Source organism: Narcine bancroftii, chromosome 4 (assembly GCF_036971445.1).
Source record: "Narcine bancroftii isolate sNarBan1 chromosome 4, sNarBan1.hap1, whole genome shotgun sequence".
Lineage (NCBI taxonomy): Eukaryota > Metazoa > Chordata > Chondrichthyes > Torpediniformes > Narcinidae > Narcine > Narcine bancroftii.
The window spans coordinates 205,852,684-205,868,010 of NC_091472.1; the positions used below are offsets into that span (position 1 = coordinate 205,852,684).

General features: G+C 44.4%; 1 protein-coding gene across 2 annotated transcripts in view; it reads right to left on the reverse strand.

Moving 5' to 3' along the window:
* LOC138761506 (derlin-2-like) overlaps positions 1–9,560 on the reverse strand; it is a 49,151-nt gene extending 39,591 nt beyond the window's left edge. Inside the window, exon 1 of one of the 2 annotated variants that reach the window (XM_069933744.1) lies at positions 9,326–9,560. In XM_069933744.1, the coding sequence (XP_069789845.1) occupies positions 9,326–9,418 (93 nt within the window). In that variant the 5' untranslated portion in view covers positions 9,419–9,560. The remainder of the gene's footprint in view (positions 1–9,325) is intronic. The other variant, XM_069933743.1, reaches the window with a different exon arrangement.
* Between the last annotated feature and the right edge of the window lie 5,767 nt (positions 9,561–15,327).

Below are 15,327 nucleotides of genomic sequence, written 5' to 3' on the forward strand. Positions count from 1 at the left end.
CAGAGACATGGTTCAATCCTGATATTGGGTGCTTTACTCTTCAGCTTTGGGAGTTCCCCCATGATTTCACGGGTTTCTGTCGGATGATGCAGCTTCCTTTAAAATTAGAAAGTTGGTCAGTTCATTGGCTACTGGGTACAGTACAGTTTAGAGATTTTAAAAAAATTAGATGATAGTTGATAGACATGTGACTCGGTTTTCAAGACCAACTATGGACCTATTCAAAATACTGCCGAGAGACTGATTACATTCAGAGGTGCATCACTCTGACAAACTGATGCAGAAGTCATGAGTTCAGTGAAACAGTGTTTGTACATGGATTTTAGATCAGGCTCCAATGTGACATGTTCCAGCATCCGACAGTATTTATCGACATCCACAAATGATTATTGGCAATATCTATCTTGGAGGGGGTCAGCATTGTGTGACAGAGTATTTAGAGGTGGTTTGGGAGGAATTGTTAGAGCAGCTTTCACACAAACATTTTAAAACAAGATTTACAGGACTTTTATAGGGTGCTTTTTGCAGAAAGAGCCACCAAGTTGCAGAATCCAGCTGGCCTGGGAGAGGACAGCTTTGCTCTCAGAGAGGGAGGGTATGAAACAGAGAGGAGAGAGACAGAAATCAGTTCCAGAGGGACAAGCTGGCAAACTTTGGAAGGCTGCCTGGTCAAAGGAGAAGACTGGTGGTCTGAAAGGTGACCTGAAAGAAAGTGGATCATCTGGAGAACCCTGAAAGGGGTAAGTTTTGTCAGCAACCGTTGTGGATGTCCTGGAAAAGGAATCTCTCTGAAAACCAGCAAGAAGCCTCCTGAGTGGTGACCATTTGCCTGTTAAACATCAAAGCCTGGTGAACTTTGTTCACGCTAACTTCTGTGCACAGTTCAAGGATTGCCTGCAACCAGTGAGATTGGACTGTGATCCAAAGAACTTTTCTAATCTTAAATATACATTACACACATCTGCACTTAGTATTAGAGGGGGGGATTAAGTGGGTTAGGTAGGTTCAGTAAGTAGGTTAAGTAATAAGTTACAGTTTAAATCTGTTTTCTTGTTCAAATATAATTAAAAACTACTTTTGTGTTGTAGTGCATATCTATTGCTTCTGGTTTTTGGGGTCCTCCGTAACAATTGGATGTAGCTTTTGCTGGCAAAGGCCAAATTTATTGCCCATTCCAAGTATATTTCAGAGGATGACAGGAAATTTCAAAATCTTATAGTCCAAATTATTAATGGACATGAAATTAGTTCAGACTCTCAGGCACAGCAGCATGTTTCCGGCTAGAGATTTGTGATGGACTATAGACTCTTGTAAATTTCTACAGGTGGACCATGGAGAGCATTCTGACTGGCTGCATCACTGTCTGGTACAGAGGTGCCAATCCACAGGACAGAAACAGGCTACAGAGAGTTGTGAATTCAGCCAGCGCCATCATCTTTACTCCATCGAGGAAATCTACGAGAGGAAGTGTCTCAAGAAAGCAGCCTCTATCCTCAGGACTTTCACCCCCCCAGGCCATGCCCTCTTCTCACTGCTACCGTGAGGAAGGAGACAAACACCCAAATAGCTTCTTCCCCTCTGCTATCATATTTCTGAATGGTTAATGAACTACAGTCACTACTTCTCTTTTTCTCTTCTTTTACACCAATTTAATTTTTAAAATGTAATTTATAGCAATTTTTGCACCTGTAACACTGCTGCAAAACCACAATAAATTCTGATTCTGACTGTGCTTTGGTGACACCCCCCCACCCCACCCCACCGGAATACATCAACTGAAACTACAACAAGGCTTTGTTTAGGATGCATGCAGATAGATAAAAGATTAAGGTGGGCCCCAGGAATTCTCTCATATGGGACAACTGTGTACACAAGCATTGTAAGAATGAAGCCAGAGTTGGGGAAAGTCATGACTGCCCCAAGGAATAAGATATTTAAACTGGTGGTTGTGGAACAGAGGAGGAACAGACACTCGTCTTGCCCTGCACTAGCTTAACAGTTTCAGTTCAAGAAGGCAACTAGGGAGTGTCACTGCTGTTTGCTGCCTTACACACTAGCTGACCTCCTGTACAAGTCACTTTGTACAATTGTACACAGTAGGAATTATATTAACTTGTTTATGAACCAGTTTGGGTAATCATAGAGGGTTACAGAGTAGGGTGGGTTTTAGTACTTGTTATTTTTAGGAATATATGGTCGGCACAACATTGAGGGCCGAAGGGCCTGTACTGTGCTGTCATGTTCTATAACCCCAACCTGTCAAGTAAGAAGATCCAGGATTTTGCCCAGTAACGGTGAAGACAGAATAGTGAACAACTTGTAAGAGGAATTTTCAAGTTGTGCCATTTGATCCTTTTTCCACAGAATGCAGAAGGCAACCGTTTAGGTTTTCAGTTCGAGCAGTAAGTGTACATTTTGCAAGTGGCACATAATCTAGCCACACTGTGCCAGTATAGAACAAGTTGGCAATCAAGCAAGCTGCTTTGTCTGGATGGTGATGAGCAATGAACACAAGAAATAGGAGCCGGAGTCAGCCATCCGGCCCTTCAAGCCTGTCCCACCATTCAATGATCTGATGATGGGCTTTTCCCAATATCCCTTAATTCCCCAACTATGTAAAAATCTATCCAACCTGGTCTTAAACCTCCACTGCCTCAATGGGCAGCAAATTCCACAGATTCACCACCTTCTGGGAAAAGCAGTTCCTCCTCATCTCCATCCTAAATCTACTACCTTGAATCTTGAGGGTATTCCCCCTAGTTCTGGTCTCCCCTATGTAAACAACTTACCTACCTCTATCTTATTTATGCCTTTCATAACTTTATACGTTTCTGGAAGATCCCCTCTCATTCTTCTTAATTCCAGTGAGTACAGTCCAAGATTACTCAATCTCTCCTCATAGGCTAACCCCCTCATCTCTACAATCAACTTGGTGAACCTCCTCTGCACCACCTCAAAAGCCAGTACATCCTTCCTCAAGTTAAGAAACCTGAACTGCACGTAGTGCTCCAGATGTGGCCTCACCAGTACCCTGTACATTTGCAGCATAACCTCTTGTTCCTAAGTTCAATCCCTTCTAGCAATGAAGGCCAACATTCCATTTGGCTTCTTGATAGCTGGCTGCACCTGCAAACCAACCTTTTGCGATTCATGCACAAGCCCTCCCAAATTCTTCTGCATGGCAGCATGCTATAATTGCTTGCCATTTAAATAATATTCTGATCTTCAATTTTTCCTTCCAAAGTGGATAACCTCACATTTGCCAACATCTGCCAGACCTTTGCCCACTCACTTCTCCTATCTATTCAGTTGTTTGAATTTTTGCAACTTCAAAAAAAATTGAAGACCACGTCATCTCATTTTTGACAGTGTCTTGCATTAGAAAGCAAGGCAGTGATTCTCTGTCTCAGAATACCAAGTTTCCAATCTGTTCTTTAACTTAATTAAGAAATGTAAGTATGCAGAATAGTGACAGGCCCTTCCGGCCCACGAACCCCCGCTCCTAAATACACCAATTAACCTACAATCCTTGTACATTTTAAGGGTGGGAGGAAACCTGAGCACCGGGGGGAAACCCACGCAGACATGGGGAGAATGTACAAACTCCTTACAGACAATGCGGGATTTGAACCTGGGCCCTTGGTGCTGTAATAACGTTGTGCATACTGCTACGCTATCCGTGCCACCACAATATTTATGGAGCTGATCTAGTTAACTTTGTGGCTGATGAACGATCACAGGATGTTGTCAATGGGGGAAATTGTGCAAAAGTAAAGCTATTGAGGGTTAAGCAGAAGTGATTTTGCTCTCTTCCTGGAGATTGGCATTGCCTGAGGCTACGAGCACAGTAACAGCTTCATTACCAGATTGAGTAGTGAACAGGTTCACTGGTAAATGCAGGCTTCCATTTCAGATGGAGGAAGCTGTGAAGCAGTTGGAGATGTTTTGACCTATACCCTGAAATACCTTGGCAGTGAAGAGAAAATAGAAAGCAGCAGGAGGTAGCTAATCAGGTAGGGCACTAATCAGAATCAGAATTTATTGCCATTAACAAGCCACGAAATTTGATGTTATGCAGCAGTATCATTGTGCAAACATCCAAATAAACCACCTTAAAACAATTTTAAAAAGTGCACACAAAGTCAAAGTGAGGCAGTGTCTTTGGTTCATTGATCATTCAAGAATCTGATGGCAGTGGGATCCAGTTTTTCTCTTGCCAGTCCCATTATAACTAATCATCTTTTTTTTTAAACTTCAGAGACAGGTTTTAGGGAGTGGCATAGACTGGGTATCAAAAATGTTTAAAGATCTTTTTATTCGAGATAATTTTGCTTCTTTTGAACAATTGAGGAAAAAATTTAAACGACCCATTTTTTTCAGTTGTCACTTTTTCAGGTATGTCAAGTCAGACATTTTGTTCAGTCCAAACTTTCTGATTTTCCACGGATTTCTGAAACAAATCTTCTTAATTTACTTTTTGACTTTCAATGTTCTCATCGATTATTTATAGTAATTTGATACATTTGAGAATAGCTTTGCTAGTTAATATCAAGAGTGATTGGGAGCATGACTTGGAGTTGTCTCTTATAGATGAGAACTGGGATATTGTTCTAAATTTGATTACTGAATCCTCCTTCCATGTGCGACATTGTTTGTTGCAATTCAAAGTGGTGCATTGAGCAATATTTCAAAAGTTAAACTATCTCGCTTTTATTCTGTGGTAAATGTTATATTTTCAAGGATTCATTGATACATATCTTTGGGTTTGCCCTAGATTAGAAAATTTTTTGAAAAATTATTTCAAGCTTTATCAGTCATTTTTAGGGTCATATTAGAACCAGGCCCCTTAGTTGTTTTTTCTCAAGAAGAGGAAATATTACCGACTCCATCTCAGAAGTGAATTTTAGTATTTACCTCATTGAGAGCTAGATGGGCTATTTTGAAGAACTGGAAAAACAGCACTCCACTTATTCATACTCAATAGTAACAGGAGGTTATGTCCTTTCTAAGTTCAGAAAAAAATAGATAAAATGTTAAAAATGTAAAGGTGAATTTTTATAAGATGTAGGACTGGTTTGACGAAAACAACCAGGAAATCCAGGAGCTACTGGCAAAGAAACGATATGCCCACCAGGCTCACCTTTCAAAGCCGTCCTGTCCAGAGAAGAAACAAGCCTTCCATCGCGCATGCAGCCATCTTCAGCGCAAACTCCGGGAGATCCAAAATGAGTGGTGGACTAGCCTCGCCAAACGAACCCAACTCAGCGCAGACATTGGCGACTTCAGGGGTTTCTACGAGGCTCTAAAGGCTGTGTACGGCCCCTCACCCCAAGTCCAAAGCCCTCTGCACAGCTCAGACGGCGAAGTCCTCCTCAGCGACAAGATCTCCATTCTCAATTGATGGTCAGAACACTTCCTAACCCTTTTCAGTGCCAACCGTTCAGTCCAAGAATCCGCCCTGCTCCAGCTCCCTCAACAACCCTTGAGTCTAGAGCTGGATTAGGTCCTTACCCGGGAAGAGACATATAAGGCAATTGAACAACTGAAAAGTGGCAAAGCAGCAGGTATGGGTGGAATCCCCCCCAGAGGTCTGGAAGGCTGCCAGCAAAGCTCTGGATACCAAACTGCACGAGTTTTTCATGCTCTGCTGGGACCAAGGAAAGCTGCCTCAGGACTTTCGTAATCACCCTGTACAAAATCAAAGGCGAGAAATCAGACTGCTCAAACTACAGGGGAATCACGCTGCTCTCCATTGCAGGCAAAATCTTTGCAAGGATTCTCCTTAATAGACTAATACCTAGTGTCGCCGGAAATGTCCTCCCAAAATCACAGTGTGGCTTTCGCGCAAACAGAGGAACTACTTACATGGTCTTTGCCCTCAGACAGCTCCAAGAAAAGTGCAGAGAACAAAACAAAGGACTCTACATCACCTTTGTGGACCTCACCAAACCCTTTGACACCGTGAGCAGGAAAGGGCTTTGGCAAATACTAGAGCGCCTCAGATACCACCCCAAGTTCCTCAACGTGGTTATCCAACTGCACGAAAACCAACAAGGTCGAGTCAGATTCAGCAATGAGCTCTCCGAACCCTTCTCCATTGACAACGGCGTGAAGCAAGGCTGCGTCCTCGCACCAACCCTCTTTACTATCTTCTTCAGCATGATGCTGAAACAAGCCATGAAAGACCTCAACAATGAAGACGCTGTTTATATCCGGTACCGCACGGATGGCAGTCTCTTCAATCTGAGGTGCCTGCAAGCTCACACCAAGACACAAGAGCAACTTGTCCGTGAACTACTCTTTGCAGATGATGCCACTTTAGTTGCCCATTCAGAGCCAGCTCTCCAGCGCATGATGTCCTGTTTTGCGGAAACTGCCAAAATGTTTGGCCTGGAAGTCAGCCTGAAGAAAACTGAGGTCCTCCATCAGCCAGCTCCCCTCCATGACTACCAGCCCCCCCACATCTCCATCGGGCACACAGAACTCAAAACGGTCAACCAGTTTACCTACCTCGGCTGCACCATTTCATCTGATGCAAGGATCGACAAAAAGATAGACAACAGACTCGCCAAGGCAAATAGCGCCTTTGGAAGACTACACAAAAGAGTTTGGAAAAACAACCAACTGAAGAAACACACAAAGATCAGCGTGTACAGAGCCGTTATCATACCCACGCTCCTGTCTGGCTCCGAATCATGGGTCCTCTACCGGCATCACCTATGGCTCCTAGAACGCTTCCATCAGCGCTGTCTCCGTTCCATCCTCAACATTCATTGGAATGACTTCATCACCAACATCGAAGTACTCGAGCTGGCAGAGTCCGCAAACATTGAATCCATGCTGCTGAAGACCCAACTGCACTGGGTGGGTCACGTCTCCAGAATGGAGGACCATCGCTTTCCCAAGATCGTGTTATATGGCGAGCTCTCCACTGGCCACCGTGACAGAGGTGCACCAAAGAAGAGGTACAAGGACTGCCTAAAGAAATCTCTTGGTGCCTGCCACATTGACCACCGCCAGTGGGCTGATATCGCCTCCAACCGTGCATCTTGGCGCCTCACAGTTCAGCGGGCAGCAACATCCTTTGAAGAAGACTACGGAGCCCACCTCACTGACAAAAGACAAAGGAAGAAAAATCCAACACCCAACCCCAACCAACCAATTTTCCCTTGCAACCGCTGCAACCGTGCCTACCTGTCCCACATCAGACTTGTCAGTCACCAACGAGCCTGCAGCAGACGTGGACATACCCCTCCATAAATCTTCGAACACGAAGCCAAGCCAAAGAAGAAAAGAGGACCCATAATTTAATTTAACCAATTAGATGCTCCTGAACAGTGTTGTCTGGTTTCTAAATGTCATCTTGTTTAGAGGGAGAGGTTCGATTAATAGGGTTTTTTCTTTTGAGATATTTTGATAAAATGGGTTTGGTTGAGAAGGGTGCAAACAATTCAGGTATTATTTGAGAAGTATTGGATTTATATGTGTGTATGTGTTTATAATAAAACTTAATAAATATATTAAAAAGAAAAGGAATCTGATGGCAGCAGTGAAGAAGCTGTCCTTGTACTGCTGAGTGTTCGTCTTTAGGCTCCTTTACCTTTTTCCCCGATGGTAGCAGAGTGAAGAGGGCATGGCCTGGGTCTTTGAGGATAGAGGCTACTTTTTTAAGACTCATGTAGAGGTCCTCGATGGAGTGAAGTCTGGTGCCTGTGATGTCGCAGGCCAAGTTAACAACCCTCTGGAGTTTTTGTTCCTCTCCTGAGATTTGGCGCCTCCGTACCAGAGAGTGATGCCACCAGCCAGAATGCTCTCCACGTTCCACCAGCATAAATTTTTGAGAGTCTTCCACACCAAATCTCTTCAAACACCTCACAAAGTATAGCCACTGGCGAGCGTTCTTCATGATTTCATCGACATGGTGGCTGCAGGACAGATCCTCAAGAGATGTTGGCACCCCAGAATTTGAAGTTCTTGACCCCCCCCTCCTCTATTGAGCCCTCAATGAGTCATGTTCTCCTCCCTCCTGATACATGGGAAGAAGCCTGCTCCCATGAACATATCATCCTATCTGTGTGACATCCAGCAAATATTTACTCAAGATCACAGCATTTGCAGCTTTTGTGTTTCTCTCAGGCTGGGAAATCTGAACCAGAAGCCCCAAGGTTATTCCCACAACATTTCCAACTCCCTCGCAGTGCAAGGATGTTCAATGCCACTGTGAATAGTGCCAATGGCTTCCAACTTCGTATTCACCTTGTTATTCAATTATTAACCCTTTGGACTCAGTGTCCCTGTTTTCAGGGATGACCACCAAGTGCATATACTCTGAGTCCCTGATTTCATATACTGTGACAGAGTATTTTGAGGTGGCTTGGGAGGAATTGCTAGAGCAGGTTGCACACACATATTTCAAAATACAGAATTTTTGCAGGACTTTTGCAGAATGCTTTTTGTAGAAAGAGCAACAAATTTGCAGGATACAGCTTGCCTGGGAGAGCATGTGATATTTTGCAGGTAGGGGAGAACAGTTTTGTGCTCGGAGAGGGAGGATGTGAAACAGAGAGAGAAGGAGTCACAGAAATCAGTTCCAGAGGGACAAGCTGGCAAACTTTGGAAGGCTGTCTGGTCAAAGAAGACTGGTGGTCTGAAAGGTGACCTGAAAGAAAGAGGATCATCTGGAGAACCCTGAAGGAGGCAAGTGCCATCAGCAAGGAGTCAGTTGCAAATATCCTGGAAAAAGAATCTCTCTCTCTCTGAAAACCAGCAAGAGTGGTAACCATTTACCTGTTAAGCACCAAAGACTGGTGAACTTTCTCAATGCTAACTGTGAGATTGGACTGTGATCCAAAGAACTTTTCTAATCTTAAATACACATTATACACACCTGCGCTTCGTATGAGAGGAGGGATTAAGTAGGTCAAGTAATAAGTTAAAGTTTAATTGTTTTCTTGTTCAAATAAAATTAAAAACTACTTTTGTTTAAATAACCCTGTGCGTGGTGCATATCTCTTGCTGCTAGTTTTTGGGGTCCTCTGGACTATGTAACAATACCCAGCTGGTTCGTACTGTAGTTTACCCATGGACCAGTCCGGAGTATATAGGAATGGTTAAAACTGGCCGGAATCCGAAGGGTTAAGATGTTTCGGGAGCTTGGACCCAAGGAGCTACGCTCTACACTGTGTCACGCCAGTATCTACAGCCGGCGCCGACGAAAAGGGTCCTCGCCACCATTGCTGCTGAGCACCCCAGGCTCTTTCTGTTCTCGTGGAGAGAGCACAACACGCATCCGGCGACAGCGAGGTCACGAACGGTGCATCCTTACCACGGCCGCAGTGGTCAGCACACAGGCAGTAGTGTAGGCTCGCGTTATGACCGGTATCTGCCGATACTCCTGCAGCAGGCTCTGGTACGCCATGGCGACACACCCTGCCGCTCACTCGGCTTCACGCTCGACTGACGCGGCGCTCCTTCAATCGCACAGGAAGGATCTTCTCAGCTACTTCTCAAACGGCGGAGTTTCAGGGGCCGGTCCTTGGCTGGGGCCACGTATCCACTGACTAACCAATGGGGCCACACATAATCATCCTATTCGACCAATAGGAACAACAGCACGTCAGTTCGCAGCAAACGAGGAAGCGAACTGCAAGGACTTGCATGCAAGGGCAAGGGCTTGCAGTGAATCGTGATGGCGAGGGAACGGTCACCAATTGGGACCGAGACCAGGGTCTCAGTAGTCAGCGAGGGGCTGTGAGGGAGAGGTCAGTGGTAGGACCGAGAGAGGGGTCTCAGTCCTCACTGAAGAGGAGGGGTCTCAATGAGTTGCGTCAGTGGTCAGTGAAGGGACCCACAGTGGGGTCACAGTGGTCAGTGAGGGGACTGAGAGGGAGGTGATAGTAAAGACAGTCAAAGAAAGATGGTGACCAGTGTGGAAATACTGGGGAGTCAAACAATGAGATGCTGGAGGAACACACAGGATCAGGCAATATCCAGTCAACATTTAAGGTCAGGACTCTTTAACAAGACTATTTGCCAAAAGGCTTTTTTTATGCCAGGTCTCCGCTTCAAAAGTGGATAAAAATTTTAAATTTATCTGTTTACGGAGCAGCCCTAAATGGTTCCTCCAGTAGATCCGTTGTAGGCATGATGACTGTTGCCATTGTGCCGCCTGTCATAAATATGTGGCAGAGAAATGGCCATCTTCCCTACCCATAATTCCCCATGCAGCTGGAACCGCTCTGCATTTCCCAGAACGGTTCCAATTGCATGGGGATTCTGTGTATTGAACTGCTGGCGCCAACGAGCAGCCCTGAAGACCGAAGTGGCCCGGTGGGGTGCCGGAGTGGCCGGCAGGGCTGTCACGCCCTGCCCGGCCTCCCCGATGGCTCTTCCAGCCTTGCCCTGATGGACCCTGTCAGTCGCCCCTGCCCTGAGGGGTTCATGGAGGGAGAGGGGTGTTCTCTATTGCGTGCTTAATAACGAGTTGAGTCAGCGGGTAAACAAAGCTTTACTGAACACAACCAAACATGCTAGACATGAGAGAGAGCGCGAGAGCCTTCAACGTGGTGTCTGCTCCCTGCCAATACTCGATTTAACTAATATGCCTTTGCGGTGCTTGAGCAGTTGCAAGTATGGTGGCTGCAATTCAATTGCAGCAGGCACAGAGCAGCCAATGGCAGAGGCTGTCTACATCCCCTTTCTTGAGCTACCCTCTACACATCACAATGAATATATATAACTTCCACTAGTACAACAATATATACATTCAATCCAGTTCAGTCCCAGTATTTTTGGGTTGGGCTTACAGATGTGCCCAGTGCGTGTTTTGTAATAGCCCTCTGCTGATGTGCGGGCTTGGGTGTCTTGTCCTGATTGTCTCTACTGTCCAAAGTCTCAGGGGCATCGTCCATTGTCTCCCTGTGGGGAGGCTCTCATTGATCCCGAGGTCATGTTCCCACTCTAAAAATATGAATTTATCTGGGATGGGGGTGCCCCCTTAACTGAACTAGGTGAGAAAAGGGTTCCTGGAAGCTCATTTCCAGGCGGTTGTAATCTTGTGGAGTCTGCATCCTTACGACTTGACACAAGCGGCCGGCTGGTTTTATCGTAACTTCTTTTGTGCCAGCTTTCTGTTTTGCAATGATGTCTTGTGGGTCCCTTGGTTGGGGCTCCAGAAGTCTCCTTACCACTGGTAGGGTAGCCCTGGTCTGTCTTGACATTAACCATTGCACCAGCAAGCCCAGGGTAGTGTCACGAGGGACATTTCTTAAGTTCAGTAGACTGAGGAAGATGTCTATCTTCTCTCTGTGGGAATTCTCACTGCTCTTTCAACCATCCCATTTGATTCTGAGTATTCTGGGCTGCTGGTTATGTGGGCGAAGTCCCATGCTGTTGCAAAGTTGCAGAACTTCTGGCTGGTGAACTGTCTGCCATTGTCCGAGAGAAGTGTACGAGTTGCCTCATGTATCGATAAGTGCCATTTTAGTTTGGTGATGACAGCCGCAGAGATTGCGTCCCAGAGCTGGTCTATTAGTACCAGGTACTGTTGGCTTCGCCATTCAAAGATGTCGGTAGCCACGGTTGACCAGGATAGCTGCAGTGGCTCTTTCTGCTGGTGTGGCTTGGTACCTCTTCATCTATGTTCTCTGTCATACCTGGCCAGAAGACGATGTCCCTCGCTCTGCGTTTCATCACTTCTGCACCAGTGTGCCCTCTGTGCAGGATCTCCACGTATATATTGTCAAGTGTGTTGCGGATGACTGCCCTTTATGATTATCCCTTCATCAATAAGCAGTTCGTCATGGTAAGGAGAGAAGGGCTGCACCACTGGTGATAGCCTATGCTGCTTGGCCAGCCAGCCAGCCGCCTTTAATGAAGGTGCCCAGGGTGTTTAGGGTTGTGTCTTCTGCCATGTTTTCTTATTTTGTCCAGCTGGACCGAGGACGTATGGGTTACTGTCATCACATCGAAACTGTTCTCTACCTCAATCTGCTGGGCAGTGCATTTTCTGGGAGCCCATGATAAAGCATTGGCTAAATACATTTCCTTGCTGCATTTGTGTACTAGGGTAATATGGTATTTCTGGAGCCTGAATATCATATGCTGCAGTCTCGCCAGTGCTGCATGAATTGCCTTGGCATTTATGATGGTCACCAGAGGTAAGTGGCCCGTATAATCATTGAATTTTGAGCAGGTGAAAAATACTGCCAGTAGCTCTTTTTCAATCTGAGCATACCTCGTTTCCATGTCTGTAAGTGACACATTTCTGTATCTGTAAGTGACCCGGAAATGTACGCCACTGATCTTCCATCCTGAAAGCATGCTGCCTTAGACCATATTGTGAGGTGTCACAGGTCAGCATCACCAGTCTATGTATGTAATAATAGGTGAGGACTGGAGGGCAGGATGTGTGTTTCTTTAGGGCATTGAAGGCATTTTGTTGTTCATGACAGCTCCATTCAACATCTCTATGGGTCAATTGCCTGAACGGAGCCGTCAGTTCACTGGAGTTGGGGATGAACTTGCCCAAGTAGTTCACCATGCCCAGGAACTGTTGTAGAGCAGCCACGTCCGTTGGCACCTGCATTTCACTGATGGCCCTCGTTTTGGAAGGCCATTACTGATGAACACGTGGCCCACATAGCTGACTTGATTTAGACAGAACCTGCACTTCAGGGGTTGAGCTGCAGGCTTACCTTCTGTGCCCTGTCGAGCACCTTCAGATCATTCTCATTAGATATTTGAGTAGTATTCATGTTAGTGTTTTGGATTTCTGGGTCTTCCACTGAAAATTTTTTTAACTTCTGGATTTTGAGACCATTCTTCTTGAGATTGCGAAAGTGTTGGCTTTTTTCATCATTGTCTTCAACAAAATCAATGATCTTTTACCATGAAGATTAAGTTTATTCATTAATTCAACAGTACAAAATGAGGTGGAACTTCCTGGATCAAGAAATGCGTAGGTCTTCAGTATGAAGCTTTTTTAGCTTTAACTTGCACAGGAACTATTGAAAGAACTTTGTCATTGGCCCCAGTCAGACTGTTTGTCTGAACCAAAGCTGAAGCATCCTCTTTAACTGTCAAGTTAGTCTTGGATTCAGAATGTTTAACATTTTTACTTCGTTGAGTATGCAGTAACTTGGGATGGTTTAAACTGCATATAATCAGAATTGAGTCGCTTATTACAAGTTTTGCTGAAATGTCCTTTACACAAGCTGCTAAAACATATTCCATTCTTCTTTAAAAAGGTTAATTTCTCATCATGCGACTTTTTCTCCATTCATGAACATTTTACTAAAGCATGTTCATCCTCGCAATACAAACAGCTTTCCTGAACAGTCTGATCTTCCTTTTCCTTTTTTACCTTGTGCTTGTATCTGACACATCAGTAATGAAGGTCCTTCTCTTCAGTTTCTGTTGAGACGACGATTTAGACTTCTTTACATCTTTATTGAAATATCCTCAATATTTCCAAATGCTGGTATGGTGTAAACATGCATATGCCATTTCAAGAATTGTACAACATCCTCAAAAGTGGCATCCTTTCCGGGATGAATCTTAAGCTCTGCAATTTTGGTTCTCCATAAATCCTTCAGCTTATAAGACAATTTATTTACAATAATCAACAAATTCTCAAGCAAATTCAATTCCTGCAAATCTATACTAATTCCCGTTGAATTACATCATCCTCTCAGAAAGAGTGCATAGGCCTGTAAAGCATTTGTGTCCTCTAATTTTATTGCTGGCCAAGAAAGAATCTTGACTATGTGGGCCTTGTGATTTTATGTTCATTGCCATAATGATGATGCAATAATTATTTTGCCCTTTTAAAACCTTGGTCTGGATTCATATATTGGCAATGTTTGACTAACTCCTTCACCTGTCCTCCAGTTTACTGCTCCAGGTAATACAGCCAATCTTTAGTCTTTTTAATATTACTTTCAATGTGATGTTCAAAAGATTTCATGAATGTCAGATATTGCAATGGATCTCCATCAAAAACTAGAATTTCCTTTTTAGGGAAACCATATGACCCTTGTTGCTGCGCTAACATAGCAGAAATTTCATTTTGTTTTGCTATGAGTGATAATATATTGTCTTGTCCAAAATAACTTGTGACTGGTTGTCTTGTTGTGAATGGAGCATATGGAACTTGAACTGGTACAATAAGTGTAGGACCTTGAATTGTAACTGATGGCATTGATGGGGATCCTTGGGATGTAAGTGATGGCATTGGTGAAAATCCTTGACTTGTTGCTAGTTCTTTAGCAACACGAAGAAACATCAATTGTTGAGTATGATCAACTCGGACAGTTGAACTTTTTTGAATTACTCTCCTTTCGGGAAGATTCATATATTGTGCGCGCTCGGAAGAGATTGAATGTCGCTAGCCCTGTGCATAGGGTTGGTCATTGTCATTTGAGCACTAGCAGTGCTACCCGTGGCTCCTTGCTTGCATCTAGTCATTTCTTCTGGCTGCGGAACCCATTGATCTGCTGGAATGTTAGGTGCGAGCCCTTTGGCTATTTCATTTTGAGTGATAGATGTTGCAGAAGCCTGAGATAATCCTTTTACTTTGGCCATATTCATAGCACATTGTTCCTCAAGATCTAGTCTTTTCTCTCTTCAATGATCTACTTTCTTCTTCTTGCTGATTCTTCATTTCAGCTTCCATATCTTCTAAAGCATGTCTTTTCTCAAACCACTCACATTGTGCACAGACAGTAGCCAAGTCTGCTTACGCCTCAGCATGCATAGCTGATATGCTTGAAGCACGCAAAGCTGTACTTGCACTAGATGCCTTTGAAGACTTTGAAGATCTTCCTGTGCTCATAACCTTGGAAATACTATCATCAGAATTCACATCTTAGCTTTCAGATACCACTGATTGACTTTCTATCTTCTGCATTTCTCTTGGTATAACACCAGTGGGACTTTGCAACGTTCATTCATCTGTTTCATTTCCATTAACCTTTAAGTTAGCTAATGAGGCCTGCAGTCCCTTGATTGTGTCCAATCTCCAATCTCCTGCCAAGCATTGTGGGTCCACCTTGCTGGCTCAACTCACAACCAAACAGTTCTTTGAGAAGAGCTGTTTGCTCAAGGCCTTTAGCCCAACGAGACTTCTTCTTATCTATCTTGGGTTCTTCACACTATGGCCTGTCATATTTACGTTCAAAAATGCGCCAGTTCTCTGCCACATTTCCATCAAATGCAAGTGGGTCAGACCACCTGAATCCACCTGCCATTGTGACAATTGCACAAAAGATGGTTGTGGTTACTCACTGCAACCAATTTACAATTGGAAGGCTTCAGGCTCGGGACGTT